This window comes from Lipophrys pholis (genome assembly GCF_963383615.2).
Source record: "Lipophrys pholis genome assembly, chromosome: 9".
Classification (NCBI taxonomy): domain Eukaryota; kingdom Metazoa; phylum Chordata; class Actinopteri; order Blenniiformes; family Blenniidae; genus Lipophrys; species Lipophrys pholis.
This window is the reverse complement of record NC_137639.1, coordinates 14068972-14087841: the sequence shown is the minus strand read 5'-3', so window position 1 is coordinate 14087841 and position 18870 is coordinate 14068972. Positions and strand designations below refer to the sequence as shown.

General features: G+C 42.0%; 1 protein-coding gene across 4 annotated transcripts in view; it reads right to left on the bottom strand.

Moving 5' to 3' along the window:
* Positions 1-18870, bottom strand: part of ptprub (protein tyrosine phosphatase receptor type Ub) — a 170279-nt gene that overhangs the window by 27442 nt on the left and 123967 nt on the right. For 2 of the 4 annotated variants that reach the window (XM_080471902.1, XM_080471903.1), the window contains exons 11-17: positions 18084-18186; positions 17708-17981; positions 11587-11623; positions 7962-8100; positions 6938-6961; positions 6461-6615; positions 5650-5837 (exon numbers count right to left, since the gene is read on the bottom strand). In XM_080471902.1, coding sequence (XP_080328028.1) covers positions 5650-5837; positions 6461-6615; positions 6938-6961; positions 7962-8100; positions 11587-11623; positions 17708-17981; positions 18084-18186 — 920 coding nt within the window. The remainder of the gene's footprint in view (positions 1-5649; positions 5838-6460; positions 6616-6937; positions 6962-7961; positions 8101-11586; positions 11624-17707; positions 17982-18083; positions 18187-18870) is intronic. The other 2 variants (XM_080471904.1, XM_080471905.1) reach the window with 1 other exon arrangement.

The following is an 18870-nucleotide window of genomic DNA, read 5'->3' as shown; positions in this document are numbered from 1 at the left end:
CTAAGCAAAGATTTATCCCAGCCGTTCCCCCAACGGTAAATCACACCCAGGTTGACCACAACTTTATGGTCATTAAGACTCTTTTTACAGTTTCTCACGGCTTCCAAAATTACAAATGTTTGAGGCTGTAAACATGTTTATTGTTCTTTATGTGAGTGAATGTTTCTGCGTACTGCACAGCGAGACGAAAGTGAAGAAGGAAAAACTAAACTGTCTACCACCTGCACTAAAGATGTCTACTTCGCTTCATCACGGCACATCTTCTCAATCCGCCATCATCTGCCTATTGGCGTGGACGCACAAGCGAGCGTTTACTCTCACAAGTTGTGGCAAGGCACTTTGAGGCCAAATTAAAGCCTCCCATCAGCTCCTTCAGCTCAGCCTACAAACACACACACACACACACACACATGCATACAGCCACGGCAATCTACCCCCAGTGGTTCTCAGGAACCGGGGGAATTTGGTGAAATTCTGCCCAAGTCTGCATGCTGAGCAGGGGATTACAATGCAGTTCCCCCCACAGAGAAGCAAAAACCAGCCAAATCCTGTGTGGGATTAGACCCTCCTCCTCACTTTTTCTTCTTTCTTTTTTTTTTTTTTCTTTTCCATGAACTCCTCCATTTCCCTTCTGAGTCTCCTGTACCTCCTTCAACAAATTCTCTTCATCACCTCTCTCCCTGTCCACCTCTTCCCTCCTTTTCTTGCTCTCGCTCTACATTTCCTGACACCAGACCTCTGAGTTTGCTTTGTTTCTCTGCTGCCTCCACTCGTCTGCTCCGCTCCTCGAGAGAGGAGAGAGAGTGGCACAGGGGGAAAAACACAACAGAAGTGGTGAGAAACGGGCAGTACATTGATGGGAAGTAAAACAACACAGCGGAGGAGAATTGATCAGGATCCTTAAGTGGCACGGATCAATGGAGTGGGCAGGTTGAGAAGATCACATGAAATGAACGAAGGAAATCATGACGCTCTTAAGTGTAATCCAATCTGTAAATGTTCTGTTTACTAACATGTTTCCAGCAGCATGTTCATTATTTCAATTTCATTTGTGTTCTCCTCACTTTCTCTCAGGTTCGCTCAGTACCTGCTCTTTTCTCCATATAATTTCCACCCCTGTAGTTTTTAAGTATTTAGCTTGAAGTTTCACAGTGGTGACGTTAATAAATCAACCCGGTTGTGGATCAAATCTAATCCAGTCAGGTGCCTGACGTGATCTCCATAAACGTTTGGATCTTCAACCAATAAGACATTTGATCTTCAGAGAACAAAGTACAAACACTTAACGTTACTTCAGAAGCCCTTTGCTGACTTTTTCAACCTCTATGGGTTACACCTATTATCTATTATTTAAAACTGTCCGACTTCCACAGTCACACACACACACACACACACACACACACACACACACACACACACACACACACACACACACACACACACACACACACACACACACACACACACACACACACACACACACACACACACACACACACACACACCAAGTGCTGTGGGGAGAAAAGGAGTCAGAAAAAAAAAATCCAAGTTTGCAAACTCCAAGGCCACAAAGTCCAAACTGGACTCAAACAGAAGACGAGGTAAGAATACTAACCACTGCACCACCTCAAAATAAGATTTTTATTGTGACTCAAAGATACAAGTTTAATAATGTTGTGCTGTTGTACTTTTACTTAAGTAAAGGACATAACAGAATCTTTTTGACATTATTGTGTGTAGTTCTAGTACAATTATGAGTACCTTTGCCAGTTGATGTTTCTTCACATGACCACAGTAATTGAGTCTCTTGTGCTATCACCAAACAATGAATCCGTGTTCACCAGGCTCTTCATCCTCCACAAATTCAGCCTTAAGGTGGAAAGTGGCCTGATGAAAGTTTCAAGCTCGACCGTAAAGTTGGGTTGTTGTTTACTCGTCAGGTTCTGGAGTGGGAATACGACTGCAGTGACAGCGGCTGCCTCACATACGAAGCCCCTTTACAACTCCCTGTAAATTCTTGATCAATGTTTTTTACAGAGCACAGGTATCCCTCAGGGAAATAAAAAAAACTATACCTGCCGAGGGAACGTAATACGATACTCCTCATCATTTTCCTTCATAATAGAGAGAGACACTCCATCAAAACACATACTCTTAGCACAGAGAGAGAGAGAAAAAAACACAAAGAGGTGCGTATTGATTTTTTGAGTGGAGTGTGTTTTGCCCGTGAGGGACAGTTTAATGATTGTACAAGCAGAGTTTCAGAGGGGGAAACCATGAACCAAAGACAAAAGATGTTTTCTCTTCTTCATGAATGCCACAGGCCGCGGGTGACAGAGATGGACTTCTCTCCAGGGTTTGAGTTCAACTCCCCGCCACAATCGTTCCACTGGGGAGACATATCCAGAGATCTGGGGCCTTCATTATGTACCCTGACTCACATAACGAGGGATAGCAGACCAGTGCACCAGCAGGAGGGGAATAAGCAAAAAAAAAAACATGTCTCATGGTTCAATCAAGGACTAAACTCCCACGGTGCACTACTGCAAAAACAAAAAATAAAATAAAAAGAATTCCAGCTTAACACTCATGCCTCCATCAACCAGCTTGGCTTGCAGTTAACATAAAATCTATCCAGACTCACAGACATAGTAAAATTGTTCGAGACTGCAACAAAAAGCATTAAATGTTTGCAACCACATTGTGAGGATGCTTTGTGATGGCATCCCGCCGCTGAAAAACATGCAGCTTTTGTTGCAACTACGGACACAAAGGAGTAGGAAGGATTGACGAGAAATTTCTCTGACAAACATTCAAACTATTCTGGCATAAAAGTGTATAAAGTTAGCATATCAATTCTTCTCTTCTTAGTGTAACAGTTACTGTTAATTTTGATCAGAGGGCAAATGATTTGACACGCATCCAGATAAGTGAAGAATTCCTCAAACAGTAAACTAGTTGTTTTTGTTTTCAAAGACTGATGTGACTTTTATTCCCATATGCCAGAGAGCTAGAAAAAAAAACAACCTGTCAAACGGCACATGTTGCTCACGAGTGTACTTCTGAGGGGTATCTGGACAACAATGGAGGGCTGAGACGGAGCTGTGAATAAGCTGAAACAAGCTGTGGACGAACGTGCAACACCTACCATCAGGATCAATGTGTTGTTAGTTTGGCTTTTTTTTTTCACGAGATGCTCTAAAAGCTTCCGTTGAATTCTTGTGGAGCTTCGCCACACCTCTGCTGTGAGAGGCATTCTAACTTCTCACCTCCCAATGTCAATCCTGTATTGTTACACGTTTAAGAACCAGCGTGAGAAACTGAGACAGCCTGGAGCCCACATCAAGAGGAAAACACTTTAACGGTAGAAGCATTTCTTCAAGGTAATGTGCAACAGTTATTCTTTATGTCCGTATCACTCCAAGAGAGTTTATTTGCGATATATAAGTCAGGGGGATGTAAATACTGACATTGTTACCACAACGGTTGACAAAATATTTGAAGGGCCCGTCTGTGCACATAATTTCCCGTCTGCACCTTTAATTTTTTTGCCCTAGACGGCTCATTCTTCTTCATGCTGTAATCTGTTAGTAGTGGACTCAGTGAGTAGAACGAGCGATGGTTAACCTCATCAGGCCTGCCGTCACAACAAAGGTCTTCCACCGGCCCAAATGAGGATGATTTATTCACACGCGTGTGATCCAGATGCCTTTTTAACCTTGGTAATTAATTTCAGAGGGTGGCGAGGAAGGCGCCTCGATGATGGAAGATTGATGCCCACCCACTCCTCTCACGAGAATTTCTGGCTAACAAGATGCTTTAAAGTTCACAGCTTTCCACAACATGTACACGGGCCTTCTTACCACTGACTAACACCCAAGAAACATAAACAAATGACTCAATTTACAGCACTTTATTAATACATCAGAAGCTGACCTTCATCATTTGTTTTCCTCACCACAGTCACAGTGGCTGAACCGCTGCTCTCAGCCAGGACAGAATCTGCTTTATTACTCTTATTATTATTATTTCTCATATTCCACCAGGTACATAAACTCACATCTTTCCCGTCTCTTTGAGCAAGCCCTGCAGCAGCAACAAAACTTATAATTAAGAGCAGTCACGCCTGCAAAAGGGAGGAATTGGGGTGGATGTAGGACATGTTTGAGACCCAATGGGTTTATCCTGTCATAGGCGTACATCGAAAACCTTTACTGTAGGCTTCTACTGTAATAACGGATGCATGTGTGAATGCGTGGATTGAACTTCTACGAAAAAAAAACTTGGAAACTTACAGACGTAGTCAAGGTCTTAGTGTTTCTGTCTCCTTTTCAAAGACACTTCAGAGGCGTTTCACACTTTTTCCACACCAAGTCCTTTTGTCACCACAGCTTCAGCATTTTTCACAGCAACTACTCACAAACTTTAGAAACCGAGCGACTTTTTTACCACGAGCACTAAATTGCACAGGCAACCTCGGTACAAATAACTTTAGAAACATTGAGTAAGCTACATTCACTTGAAGGGAACTTGACAGCAGTTTCCTGCATAAAAGGTGAAGTTAAGAAGTAAAACCTCACTACTCTTTAGAAGGCACTGCAGCCTTGTGAAATACTTTAATAACAAAAAGGGAGAAAAAAAACCCGAATTAAGTTAAGCACACATTGTGACTCTGAGGAAGAGTTTCATTAATCGTTAAGATTAAAAGGAAAAACTATGTTTTCGGAAGATGTCCCCACACTGATCTCCAAGCAAGAATAATATTAAACTGCTCCTGTTTCCAGTGTTTATTTGTTCATCCTGTGCACGTGGCTGAATTGTGCCACAAAGAAATTTATAGACATTTCTGATCACTTGTCACCTACACTGGGTGGAACTGTAGCCGGATTTAACAAATATCTTCACTGGAAAAAGAAAGATAATGTTTCATTTGGACAGAATTTTGTTGAACATCGTGTCTGGTCCAGTTGTCACTATTTGTCCTGAGCAAAAGTAAGAACATCCTTGATGAACTGTTTTTGTACAACAGCATCATCTGAAAAACATGCATCCTTATAAATTTGCATATTTCAATTTATCATTTCAATGTACTGACAACACTTCAGATCTCCTGAATTCAGCCAATGTAATATAATGCAAAAGGGAGAAAACCCTGAAAAAGGACAATAAACACGTTGCTTCATTGTAAAAAATACATAAAGGAAGTATTTTCTGTTGGAAGTGTAACACTGAGGTGAGAACATTCCTCACTCTGTATGACGGAATTAAATGGGGGGAAAAAAGATACATAAATGAATAAAAAGAAAAAAAGAAGAATCAAAGTAAGAGCTGAAAAATCCTCCAACTGTGTTGCTGAATTATGTATATCACTGCTGTTCATGTCCTTGCCTCTGGTTCTCTTACTTGTTATATGTTAAGAGCGAATGGCCTAATTACAGTAACATCCTGCTCTATTTAAAAAGGAAGTTGCTTCTTAAGAACACAATCGTTTGAATGCAAACCTTTTTTAAAAACACCGTTCTTTGAATTAACGCTGTCATAAGTGGAAGGCAGCGGCAACATAATCAGCAGCAGCCCAGGTTCAACCATCATGTTGTGATGTCTTATGATGCCAGAGTTTAGCAACACAGTGTAATCGAGTGTATTCACCTCATACTCCTGTTTGAAGCCGTAGCCCTCAGCAGTCTTCATCTGGTTGATATGCTGGAGGAGGTCGGCCACTCGGACAGCAGGGTGGAGTTGCCCTGTGTGGTATGGAGATCCTTTGCGTCCACACTGGTGCCTCGGGGAGCCTCCGAGCAGGCTGCTGGCCTCGTTCACTGAGCTCCGAGCATCACCTGAACCACACACACAGTTTCGGTGAGAATCTGACACTGAAAAATTCAGTGGTAACTCTTTCAGCTCAAAATCAAAAGGGACTTTACTTGCAAGTATTGACACGTAGAGCAACTGCGTCTTTACAACAGGTGTGTCAATTCAAAAGAGCTTTGATAACATGTGAAAAGAGTAAATGAGTAAACACATTTGTCTCTCTTTCTCGGTGATCCAGTCAATATTGAAAAGTAGATAAGAATGAAATGCACTGACAAGACTCCCATATTTCTGATTTCAGCCAATATTTTACTTCACATGCGCTGCTGTCTGTTTTCCGCAATCTCGTGAGGCACTTAGTGTATCGGCTGCAAATGCGGAACTGAGGGTAACTCTCAGTGGAAAACATTTTCCCTGACGGATGATGGCTATCTTTGAAAATGACTGATGCATTTATGGTGGAAATAAGTGACAACCAGTAAGATTGCAGAGTGAGGGATGATGTGTGCGCGTGTGTGTGTGTGTGTGTGTGTGTGTGTGTGTGTGTGTGTGTGTGTGTGTGTGTGTGTGTGTGTGTGTGTGTGTGTGTGTGTGTGTGTGTGTGTGTGTGTGTGTGTGTGTGTGTGTGCCTTCAGTGCATTTGTCTTACTACGTGTTCCACACGTGTGTGCATCCATGAAGGAGAGAGCCATCCTTTCATCCTCCTGCAGGGTGCTCTGGTCGGTAAAACTGCGCTCCATGGAGCCCATGTGACTCTTCTCCTGGCGGTAGGTAATGGGCGTCTTATTCATGTTCACCGGCTTACTGTTGATGGATTAAAAAGAAGGAAAAAAAGAAGAGCGATTGATATAAAGGAGCATATTGCAGACCGAGAAAATAGGGACAAAAATACAACTTTATGTTCAGTTCTGGTTATCACTCTAGGTAGACTGAAAGGTTAGGGGTTAGTTAAATTGAGAATAAGGGTGTGAAATCACATATATAGAGGGAAATAAGAAAAGCAATATAAACAGATCATTTTGCTTTATTAATTCTCCCTGTGCGCTTCATGATTGACAGCCAGAGCAAAAGCAGGTAGACGGTGGAGCACGGCATGATGAAAAAGCAAAGAGGCGGAGTCACTTACGGATAATAAGAGTAGTAGTCCCTTCTGGCAGAGCGGAGAAGAAGAGGAAGGAAAAAAAAAAAATCAAGAAAAAGAAGAGATGTAAGATGAAAGCAATGTCAGCCGGCGGGAGAATGCATTGATTAGAGTGAAAATGAGAAGCATCCGCTCATGAGTGGAGCTGTGCGGGCGGCCATATGACACATGCAAGCATACCAAGCAGGTGGTGACAGACCGAACCACAGCGTGGCAGAGAAATGTGTGTTTTCTTTCAATCGGCTATGTCGGCTGTGTGTTACACTTCAAGGACTGGGACACGTGGCTCCCTGTCACAGTAAATTTAGCAATCAATTCTGTAAGACTGAAATTCACGGTGGCTCAGGAGAGGAACCTGCACTAATGTGCAGTCGTGGTGGTTTTCACTATCAACATTATTCAATATTACCACGGACGCAGTGTCAGCAATTTAAATAATGATTGCTGGAGCTCTGAGTAACTCCCCGTTTGGCGTGTCAGGGTGTTCAGGTTTCAATATGTCTTCTTTAAGTGAGGCAGGTTAAGCCTTATTTGAGACTTTAGCTCGGGGAGGACTACAGCTGCAGCCAAATAACTGCAGAGTGAGCGGTGCAGATGATTTACTGTAGACCTGTGAGATCATTGGCTAATAATCTCTAAAAGCACACCTTTTCCCTCCCAATTACCATCTCATTTAAGGGTCAGGCCTCCGCTTGGTGTGCGTAATTAAGTGGCTAATTGAATTGCATCCGCCTTTAATTAAATACTTCACACTCAGACAGGCTCTGCAGATGAGATTTGTTTGGTCCCTCTGGTGCGCCATAAGGAAAGAAAAACAATGCGCTGCCGACGGTTGGTCCAAGTTCTTCCTTAAAGAAGCTTGACCTTTTTGAAAGTTCAGCATAGATAAAAACTGATCACTGAGCTGCTTCCCAAGCAAAACACAAGGCGAAAAACAGCGTAGGAGATGTGGCGTGATTGTGCATAATGAGGCATGCTTCGTGTATAACCGCTAACGAGAGGTATTTACCCTTTCTTAATGATGATGATGACAGCACCCAGCAGGAGGATGAGGACCACCAGACCTCCGGCACACACGCCGAGGATCAGCCCCATCTCCTCCGAGTGCTGGGACACTTCCAGAGCCTTGCGGTGATCTTTACAGGCAGCTAGGAAAAAATAAATGAAAGAAAAAGAAAAGCAGACTTATTTGTTTTTGTATTTCCTGGTATCATTAATAATACAATATTGTGCAAATGTCACAGCCATGCCAATGTGTGCACCAATGACCCTATCACTAGTCCACCACTGTGAGACCAGGAAGTCAGAAAGAGGGTATTTCAGAGATGCGCTGACCCAGTCATTTAGACGTTCTGATTGGGTCTTCATCAAACCCATTTCAAACCCTTAACCTTGTCCATTTTTTCCTGCTTCAAACACATCAACTTTCAGGACAAAATGTTCACTTGCTGCCTGCTATATCCCACCCACTAACAAGTGCCAAAAGAAATACTAAATCACTTGTATCTACTTCACTCCATGCGATCAATGCACAAACTTACATACAAGTAAAAAGGACCTCAAAACTTTTTGGCCTCCACAAATGTGGACTTCTTTCATGGAAACACAAAACTTCTGTCGCACATTTTCGTAAACTATGTGAAAAGATCCATAGATTAAATTCGACAGGAGGGCCGTCAAAGAGTGGGCATAGACGAGGCATGTAAATAAAGAGCTGATGCTTTGGTGAATACGCTGGTGGTCAAATGCAGAAGTTCTCGTTGCAAATGTAATGACTGTCTCGAAAAGTGGCTGTTATTTTAAAATACCCAAAATTGCTGTGAATTGGTGTAGAAGAAGATAATATTCACATGAGTGGAAACTGATTTGCTCAGTTTCACTCGCTTCACACAAAAGAGGCTCCTGTACTTTGTTCTTCGATCTTTTTTCATACTGTATTACAGTTGTACAATGACAGTAACAATAAACCGACACCTTGCGACTGCAATTATACATCTTTACGCTGTGATCTATCCACTTAAGCTTTCATTTGCATTTCCAATCAATAATGAATTAACTGCTTTATTTTTCCTCGTCAGAAGCATCCACCCAGACACAGTATAATCTCAAGGTGCCCTGGTGTCTGTGCGCTACTGGAAAGGTCGTTATCATAATAGCAGGTTATTCATTTCTCTGGCATAAAGCTTCATACTTATGTAAATGGTGCTGAGCAGCAGGGCTTTCTTTGTCTTGTTCTAGGGGCCCACTGATCTAGTTTTTTTCTTTTTTTCAGTGCGTGTCAGCTTGTCCTCCAGGCCTTGACAGCCCTGAAACCAGCCTATCTGAGCCTATTGAAACAGCACAAACTATCTGGAGTGCGAGAGAAAGTCAGAGCCAGCCTGGGGATAGAGCTCTATCTTGCAGCCTGCTAGGGAAAAATGGGGCAGGGGAACTGAAAGGAGAGGCATGTTTTAACCCAACTATCTGCCGCCACGGGCTCCTTCACAACCCTCATCTGAAATGAAGATGAAAGTTTACACTATCAGTTCATTAGTTGGCAGGAGTTCTCAACAATGATACGGGTTTGGCATATATAACTATTGAAAAACAGTCAAAATATTGATGCAATAATGAAATAGGTTTCTCCTGAAATTGCTTTGGACATTGCTTTTGAGCTTTCTGTGTATACCGTTGTTCCAAAAGTGTGACGTTTCTCCGTGCTGTTTATAGTTCTGATACTTCTGACAGGTATATTCTAGTTGTCGGCTCTGGTAGGAGAGGTTTTATTCAGACAGTGAATCAAAGATTTTTTATTTTTTTTAGTTTCTACTCACACAAAGAGGACACACTATCATCTAAAAATACCTTTGAGTCTCTGAGCTAGTGTAACTGAAAATAACAAAAGACTTCAGGGAGGAGCTCCATTCGGAAAAAAAAAAAAAAAAACTTTCTCAGTCACATACTGAGCAGTCCTCTACTTTACAATGTGACTTTATTTTAAATTACATTCAAGAGAGATGCAGAGGTACTTTATACTGGAAAGAAATGCAGATGAGGAGGTGAAAAATCAATTTCAGTTTTCTGACATTTTGGACAGATAAGGCGGTTTTGCCACATTTAGCCTTGGAATTTCTATTAAGCCAAACACGAGCATGAAATAGATTTCCACATGAATCCATACACCTGCCAGCTGCCCAATGGTGGAAATTGGCACTTAGAGGAGAAATGGAAGTCTATTGTTATGTTGAGGCTGCCAGAGGATCCTTAATTAAACTGTCACCTGGAAGTTGAAATGTAATCTCCAGCTTTGTTATCCAAGCCAGAATCATTTGCTTCCACTTTGCTTGTGATGGGCTGCTTGATAATAACAGCTTAGCACCCGATGATGCAGAGTCTATGTTAATGGTAGAGGGATCACGGCGATCACAAACAGCTACAAAAAAAAGAAAAAAACTCTGACCTGCCGCACCTTGAAATTGAAAATCACACCTTTTTTCTATTGATTTGTATTTCAGGTTCTTTTTTTTCTGAAGAGACATCGCCCTGCAGAGGGGGTGATGTAATGCTGCGCCACGTGTTCGGGTCGTTGAATATTTCAGCACTTTTATTTAAAAATTATTTTTCTTGTATGTACTATAGTAATTTCAGCGTTGACATCTTGCTCTTTCAAACCTATTTTTATTCTTTTTGTTTTAAGCTATCGAACCTCCACTGAGAGTTTCTTCCATTCCTTCTTTGCTCAGTGTCAACGTAAGGAGGCGAGCGGGCGAAAAGTCCATTGCTGTAAGAAAGCATAATTAATCAATGCCTAAGCAGGCTGTGCATGGCAGATGGAGTGAGAAGCAGAGCTGAAACGGCTGGCCTTGCCTTTTGGCTTTATGCTTGAGGAGAGCCTCATCTATTTCGTTATTCGCTCGCAAAAAGAGGCCTTCGTCAAAAAAAAAAAAAAAAAAAAAGACACCCCGCCAAGTCAATTTACTTCCAAGGCTCCGCTTACTGTTGCGGTGCTATGATAACTATAAATACATGACTTTTATTCACCATGATATGACAGTGCACCATAGGAGAGGGCCTCTCCTGCCACCAAGACTCAGAGTCAATTTCTTTGCCCTTTTCATGTCGCTGTGAATCCAAAAGCTGAGGTACGGAAGAGGAGGCGGAGGGCTGGGTTTTCTCATACTGATAGGTCAAGGTATCTCCATCTGGAAGTTTTGATCTGGAGAACCCTTCTGGACGGCAGCGGGGTCAAAGCCCTCAGATGTAGCCGTCTGGTGGGCTGCTGACGAGAACAAAGAGACTGCCTTTGATACAGTGTGTCTCGGTGTCTGCCCCCAAACAAACAGGATGAAAGCCTGACCTCTACTCCCTTTCTGCTTGTTGCCCTTTTTCTCTGAGGCCCGCTGCAAAACAACGAGGGTCGACAGGAAAAAAAATATGTCCACATCCTCACCTTTGAACTTGAGAGAGAGAGAGGCTGAACAATGGCGAAATAGAAGAGTGAAATATACCATCGCATCCTAGATACGTTCTTATTTTCCTTTGTGTCTCGCCTAATGAGAGAGCACATGGTATTGCGAGGAGTTCAGGAATGATGTAGGGAAATTTATTCAAGCTCACAATGTTGGCAAGAGGAGAAAATATTCATGTTGAATTACCTTTCCGAGCAATGCGGATGCAGTTTATTCTGGATTCCTGAAAGAGAAAGAAAACAGATATCAGAGGGGAAAGTGTCACTTTTCATTTTCCATAACAGAGATATGATTAAAAAAAGAAAACAAGAGAATCGCGTGAAATGCTCAGCTGAGGCATACACACACACACGTGCTACAAATACAATTACAACTGATTAATAATGAATGAAAGAATAAGAAAATATGCTATTTATTCCCCATATAAATTGTAAAGGAACTTCCCTGCCGACGGCTTTTAGCCTCAAATTAGAAATTCAAATTGCTCAAGATGACATTACTCCTCTCCAAAGGAAGAATAATGCACGCTGGAGCAAGACAAGGATAAGGTACAAGAAAAATGATTTGCTGTAAAAAGACAAATTACCTCCGAGTTCAGACTTCTACTGTCAAAATGTGAGAAAAAAAAAATCTCAAATCTGAGAGCTGTGGTGAAGTGTGTGAGAAGGAGATTACAGATTCTTGCTGAAGAAGAAAAGATGCGAGTTGAAATGGAGAGTGCACAATTAAGAGGAGGGTTTCAGACCAGTGCCCCAATATGAAAAAGAATTCATTTTATTCATATTTCAGCTGATGACATCTCAGTGTTATGAAAAGGACCTTTGTCAAACAGCACTAATGAGATCCAAGACTGTAATCCAATTCCATCCTGCCACCTTATGGAGGAGATGTTTGATCAAATCAAGATTTACAGTTTTTAACACAGGCATCACGGAACAATTCAGCATATTTGCCGATTCAGACATTTGTAATAAGCAGTTCTCTCTTTAATCCAGATGAAGTTCCTCACTGCAATGTTGGATCTGAATATATGAAACTAGAGTGCAGACGAACACTTGACCAATCTGGTGAACGGTTGCCATGTATAAAACTATACAGAGACATTAATACATGCAAGGTAGAGGAAGAACCCTAAGTAATGGACTTGTCCTGGTTTGTTCAGCTGTGGCTAATTTTGTTTTCCATGTACGTACAGACAGGTAAGCAGGAGTGATAATTACAGGTCACCCTTTGGAGGAAATACCCCCTAAGACCCGTTGTCAAATTGCTTCCCCCGGGAGGATTCATGCTCCAACCTGTGAGAAACACTACAGTATCGGGGGGGGGTTCTCGCATACATGACCATGACAGATAATCTAATAGTTTGATAAAAGAAGGTCGAAAATGTTTCATTTTCACCGACATCGCAATGGTTAAACTATACAGTGACGGCAGCATGCTATTGAGGCGTCTGAAATTATGCCTCATTGTTGTGTGCCACACGTCTTCACCATCTTAGTGAAGAATGTTGGATGATGATAATAGCGACAAAACAGCAAAGTACAGCTAAACTGGTGGAACATCAGCGCAAGAAGCCGTTTGAATAGCCGTGGATTATGTATAACCGCTTTGTAAAGAAATTGTTAAGTAAAGCATTATTTGCTGAAGCTGAGTTAAAGTTCTTGGTGTAAAACAGTTTAAATGGAGAGTAATACCTGTGTGACAGTCTCTACAGCATGATTGAGTTTATTTCAATATCCACTGATTTTTCAATTTGTTTTAATTAAAAATCATTAATCAAATTATTCAAAAGTGCAACCTTTGTTTATTTCGACTGTGCATGCCTGCGGAAATGCTGACTTGTGACTTTGAGCTTTCCAGGGACTCATTCAATTACAGGAAACATTTTCTTCTTCAAAAAAAAAAGCTGAATCGTCTGAATCTTGCGCCTTTATGAAAAAAACATTTGAAATCAATCAAACCATTAATCATTACAAGCTTTGACAAATTGGGGCAAATACATTTACAACTGTTTACGGAAGATGATCAACAAAAAAAAAAAAAAAAAAAAAAAAGGGTCTTTTGATGGATAGAGGCCCAATCTGTAACCTACACATCTATATCCTTGTGTACCAGCTCAGCACAAGAGTTAATTGGCGAGCTCCACAGTGTGGAAGACACATCGCATGTCTATCCGAGAGCAGCCAGTCACGCTAGAGGGGCCGTTTTGTTGCTGGCAGCGCCAAATCCAAAACAAAAATTCCATCATGCGCACAACACACACTATGTAACGTAGGGTGTGTGATGTAGAAGTGGTCCGTTATTAATCTGTGTGGCCAGATATAACAAATGGCTTTGCTGTGCCCCGCGATGCTACAGTCAGTACCCGCAGTCTTTCAAGTGCCTCTTTAGATGGATCAATCAAAGCAATTACAGAGGCTTGACAGCCACTCTCAAGATAATTAGCATGGACAAATGCCAAATATTATGTGTCCTATATCCTGTTCAAACTCTCCCCACCACTGCAGTAGAGGATTAGGTACAACACGTTCCCTCTTGAAAGACAAAGTAAAAACCTAAACAGACTGAGCCGGATTTAATGAGGTGCACAATTAAATGACAATTCTGTTTACACTTTATTGAAGAGTTCAGGGTATAAATACCTTAAACGATTGGCAAACACCACAACTCCCTCACCCCTTTAGTGGACAGAAACCTTTTTCCCCCCAACTGCTTTATCAAAGTAAATATGGCTTTTTACTTTTACCACCCACCACTCTTTGAGTTCAAGATCAAGTAGATTTTTTCTTCTTTTGTGGAAAAGAGTGGGCATAAGGTAATTATGCTATCCGCTTCTGTTCTCAAAATCCACCACAAAAATATCCCTCAGTACATGCATATGCTGAATGTATTTATGCCTCCATACAAATTCAAATTTCAAATGCTAAAAATCTGTTTTTTTGGCAGTATAAGCAAGGTATAAAAATTTAACAGGTCTGCTGTGCCCATTTGCACATTAAGAATAAGCAGCGAGACAAAAAAGCGGCGCAAAACACTGAGCGAGTTGCTGAAACATTTGTAATTCATGCAGGCGTCGAATGCCAACATACAACTGCTCTGTGGTTGTGGTAGACTGTTCCATGAACAGAGAGTTTCTAAAATGTTAAACTTGTCATCAAAACCCAGGAGTGTCATCATGTGTAATCTGTGATTAATCAGGACTTGAATTATGGTTGGTTTATGCTTATTTACAAAAAAAAAAAAAAGATTTTCCAATATGCACAAAACATTTTTCTTCTCGTATCGCCACGGTCTTGTTCAGATGGGCATTTTATTGTCTGGTGCTGCACATGTAGGTTAAATGTGAAGCAACAAGCTGATAGATGGCACAGTTTATGAACTATGCTCAGAAAGGAAAGATTATTTCTTTGTTTTAGCGATGTTTCTTTGGGCCCATCAAAAATGCCCCTTCCTCAATGGCTTTTCTTTCTGAAGACACCATACGTATTTACAATTTAAGAATTTCCTCTCTGATTGAACAGTAGCTTCAGTAGCATGTGGAGGAGCAGTAATCAGACGAGCGCTTCCTCCGTGTGCGGGTCACCTGCTTGGTCATACGCTGCTGTGGGATGGTGTCCCATTCTTCAATTGTTTGTTGCAAGTCAGCCAGTGTGGTTGTTTAGATCACTCTGGCAGGAAGTGTCTCTGGCAACCAAACAGCTATTCTCAATAATGCTGAAATTCAGAGAATTTCAGCTGAAATTCACGGTGTTCGATGGGGTCGAGGTCAGGAGCACAGGCAGGCTGTTCCCTCCTAAACTGTGGAGGTAGTCTCTGATAAAACCTGCTCTGCAGAATCTCTCTGCATTGAGAGTGCATACACCTGGTAGCCTGGGGGTACCAGAGGCTGAGCATTGACACATTTGGTAAATCTTCCATCAATGCAACCCATGTATTAAGCTCTGCTGCACCTGCCACAAATACCTGGCACCATTTAATAGAAAACAAAACGATTTTCCAAATGTATAGGATTTACTGCCAAGAAGCGCTGTCACAAAAAACAATTAAGAAAAGAAAAGTAAAGAAAAGATCGATCAAGTTACCTGTAAGAAATCAGTCAAAAATAAACTTCATTAAAAGGACATAAACTTCTTATCCTGTACACAACCAAACAACTCCATACTCCAAAGAAAGACTTACAAGGTCTCATTTCTGTAACAAATTGCTTGTTAACATACATTTGCTCTCTTTTCAATACTTTGCTCCCATGAAAATTAGGTTCTGCCCTTTAAACCCAGTGTTGTTGCTTCAAGAGGAACAGATTTAATCCTGCAGCACCAGCTAAACACTGGTGTCCAGATATTGATGTCAAAGCAAAGGCAGCGCCATTAGAAAAAAAAATCCAAACAGTGCTGGTGGCGTGGTTTGATGCTGTAGTCCCCTCACTGTGGGTCATGGGTGCTGGCCCCATGCCAGGCAAAACAAAACCTAATCCCATCCGCCAGTAAAGCCAGGCCTCCCCTATCTAATCCCATTCTGAGCAGCCTAGTTGTGTGAAGTGCACACACTGCACTCCCTCCGTGTGTTTCTCCACTGGGCTGGAAAACAATACTACTGGTGGAGATGAGCCACCCAGCGCTCTTTAAAGGACCTAGTAACACACGACTGTGGCAAAAATTTGAAAAAAAAGGAAACAAACCAACAATTGACAGGACTTCAAAAAAAAAAAAAGTCAAGCACTACTGAACCAGCTCTCCTGTTCTTACTCCCAGTTGATGATCATGGAGGGCTGTGCTACCCGCAGCCACATTCCTCAGCTCCACTGTCACAGTCCCTGAATATTAAAACAGCAGCTTTCCACCTCAGATCAAGTCCACCTGTGCCCAATTATCCTTAAGTAATTGTCTCACCCAGGTAGCTGCTTTCTCTGTAATGGAATTTGGAAAGGTAATGTGGCATCCTCTGGGTACGACTGGAGGTCTTTGTCTGTTCAGCAACGATGAAGTGGAAACAAAACGCAGCGGTGTGGGAAAACACACTGCTTCACAACTAACAAGGTCTCCAACCAACATTCACAAAATACTTGCGATGTGGATACAAAAGCTGACTCGTAAAAGCTGTAGGTCGGGCTCTGTGTTATTTCGATCAACAAATATCCGCTTTTTGCTCTATTACCAATTTATTAGCTGTATAAAGAACGGAGAGTTAGATGACAGCATGAAGACCGGAGAAGAACATTTTAAGACAGAATATAAAATTTTTTAAAAACTAATGAAGTCAAGTTGATGGTTCACTCTGAATAATTCCCACTAATCATAGCTTTGCTTGCTGTAAGTAATGCATACAAGAAATTCCTGTTTCAGAAACGCTTTGTTTGCAAAGAATCAAAGTGGTGGCAAATAAACATTCGTCATCTTCAAGTGGCAGCTCAGCTTGTTTCCACCCAACACCCTCGTTCACTGCATAAACACTCTTTCAAGGGTTCTGTGCCCAGACAATGCCAACTGTCCTACAGCCTCATGCACAGCGTTAGCGTGGTAAATAGAGACACTCATTAACACCTCTCATCACTGAGTCTGAACACTGACTCTCACAGCTGAGTAATGTGTGTATGGAATTGTATTTGTGCCACAATCCTGAGCACGCAGTGGGAAAGTTTTAGCACTGGAAAAAAAACAACTTAATCTGAGCAAACAAAAATCTATTTCTGCGCCCAAAAAAGGTATATTTTCATCTTCACCAATGAAAGTTGGGCAAAGGATATGTTGTTGGCTGTCTGTATTTATTTATTTATTGGTCAGTATGTATTTGACAAACCTGCAAAAACAATTGACGCAAATTGCATGAAATGTATTCATTAGCATTGTTAGCAGTCAAAGGTCAGTGGGGTCACATGGAAATTGTAAAATTTGGGGATTTTGGGATTTCTTTCTCGCTCTCACTCAATATCTACGCTCGGTACACGCTCCACTTCACGCTCCACTTCACGCTCGTTCAACTTGGCACAGCGCTACAAATGTGCCAAAAAAAACAAAAAACTGCCATGACAGGCTTGCACAGGGTCATTCTGATTGACTGATTCTATCCAATCAGGTCGCTCTTTTGGGCCGCCACTTAAAAACGCTGTTTATATTGGATTACAATATATCATTGAAAATGTGTCATAATCTTTGGGAGCGCAGAATAAACTTTTGTATGCTCAGATTACGTTTTTTGCTCAAGTTTTCAAAAGTTCACACTGTGCACCGAGGATTGTGGCAATAATATAGTTTCATAGACGTGGTGTGTTGCTGCACAGCCTGTGGGATTTGCTTTTACAATCACTTACTCCTCTAAAGTTGCTCATAGCCTGGAAGTAGACAAGGTAGCTCTTGCGGGGGTCCAAGGGGCTGTTCCAGTAGCCGTTGTAAGTGTGATTGTCACCCACAGTAAAGGGGCTGGCCTCTGGCAGACTGCTGGGTGGCAGCTCAGCGGTGTAGTAGTGCGGCGTGCCTCTGGCCTGAGCCTCGCCGTGGGACATCGGCAAAGGAAAACACTCTTGAAGTCCCAGCTCCCGCTTTACCTTCTTCACCAATTCCTCCTCAACCACTACCTGGTATGTGCTACACACAGAGAGAAGGCACACCTTTAATGAGCTGTGCTTGGCACAGAAAACAAAAAAAATACACTGTATATAATATGTACGTTTGAGATGATAGTCTCACCTGACAGGCGCTCCTCTGCCTTGTGCCGGGCGCAGAAGGACGGTGATTGTGCTCTCCGTCTCGCTCAGGGGGGACGGCATGTCTCCATAATCAAAAGTAGGAGCTATGAAAACAGAATAAACACATCAAAGTTAACAGGTTGAGAATATATTCAGTTCAACACACACACGCACACATACCCACACGCACACACACACCCACACCCACACGCACACCCACACGCACACACACACCCACACCCACACGCACACCCACACGCACACACACACCCACACCCACACGCACACACACACGCACGCACACACACACGCGCACGCACACGCACCCACACGCACACACACACACGCACACACTATCCATTAGGGAAAATGAAATCAATTCACACACTGTCTCTGCATTTCACTTTTTCAACATAAATCATATCATGAGCATAAACATGCTCAGCCCTGAAAGGTCACCCAGATGGTTTAATTTTAGCAAAGAGCCATTTGTTTCTCAAGGAACAGTCCTGATCCACCTCATAGCCCATATTCTCATATTCTCTACACTCTTTGAATTTCCCTTCCAGTTGTCTTGGATGTAAGTCCAATTAAAAGTCACGGGAGTGAGGCTAAATGGAATGGGTTCCTCATTTGAAAGGATTTGGCTAAAGTCGTGCTCCTCCCTGGAGATGTGGCGGCACATTTCTCTTTAATATCAGCAGTCAATTAGTGAGGGGAAAGAAGAGCAAACTATTCATGAGGAATCGATAATTATCATATTAAAAAGCAGTTTGCTAATACCGCAG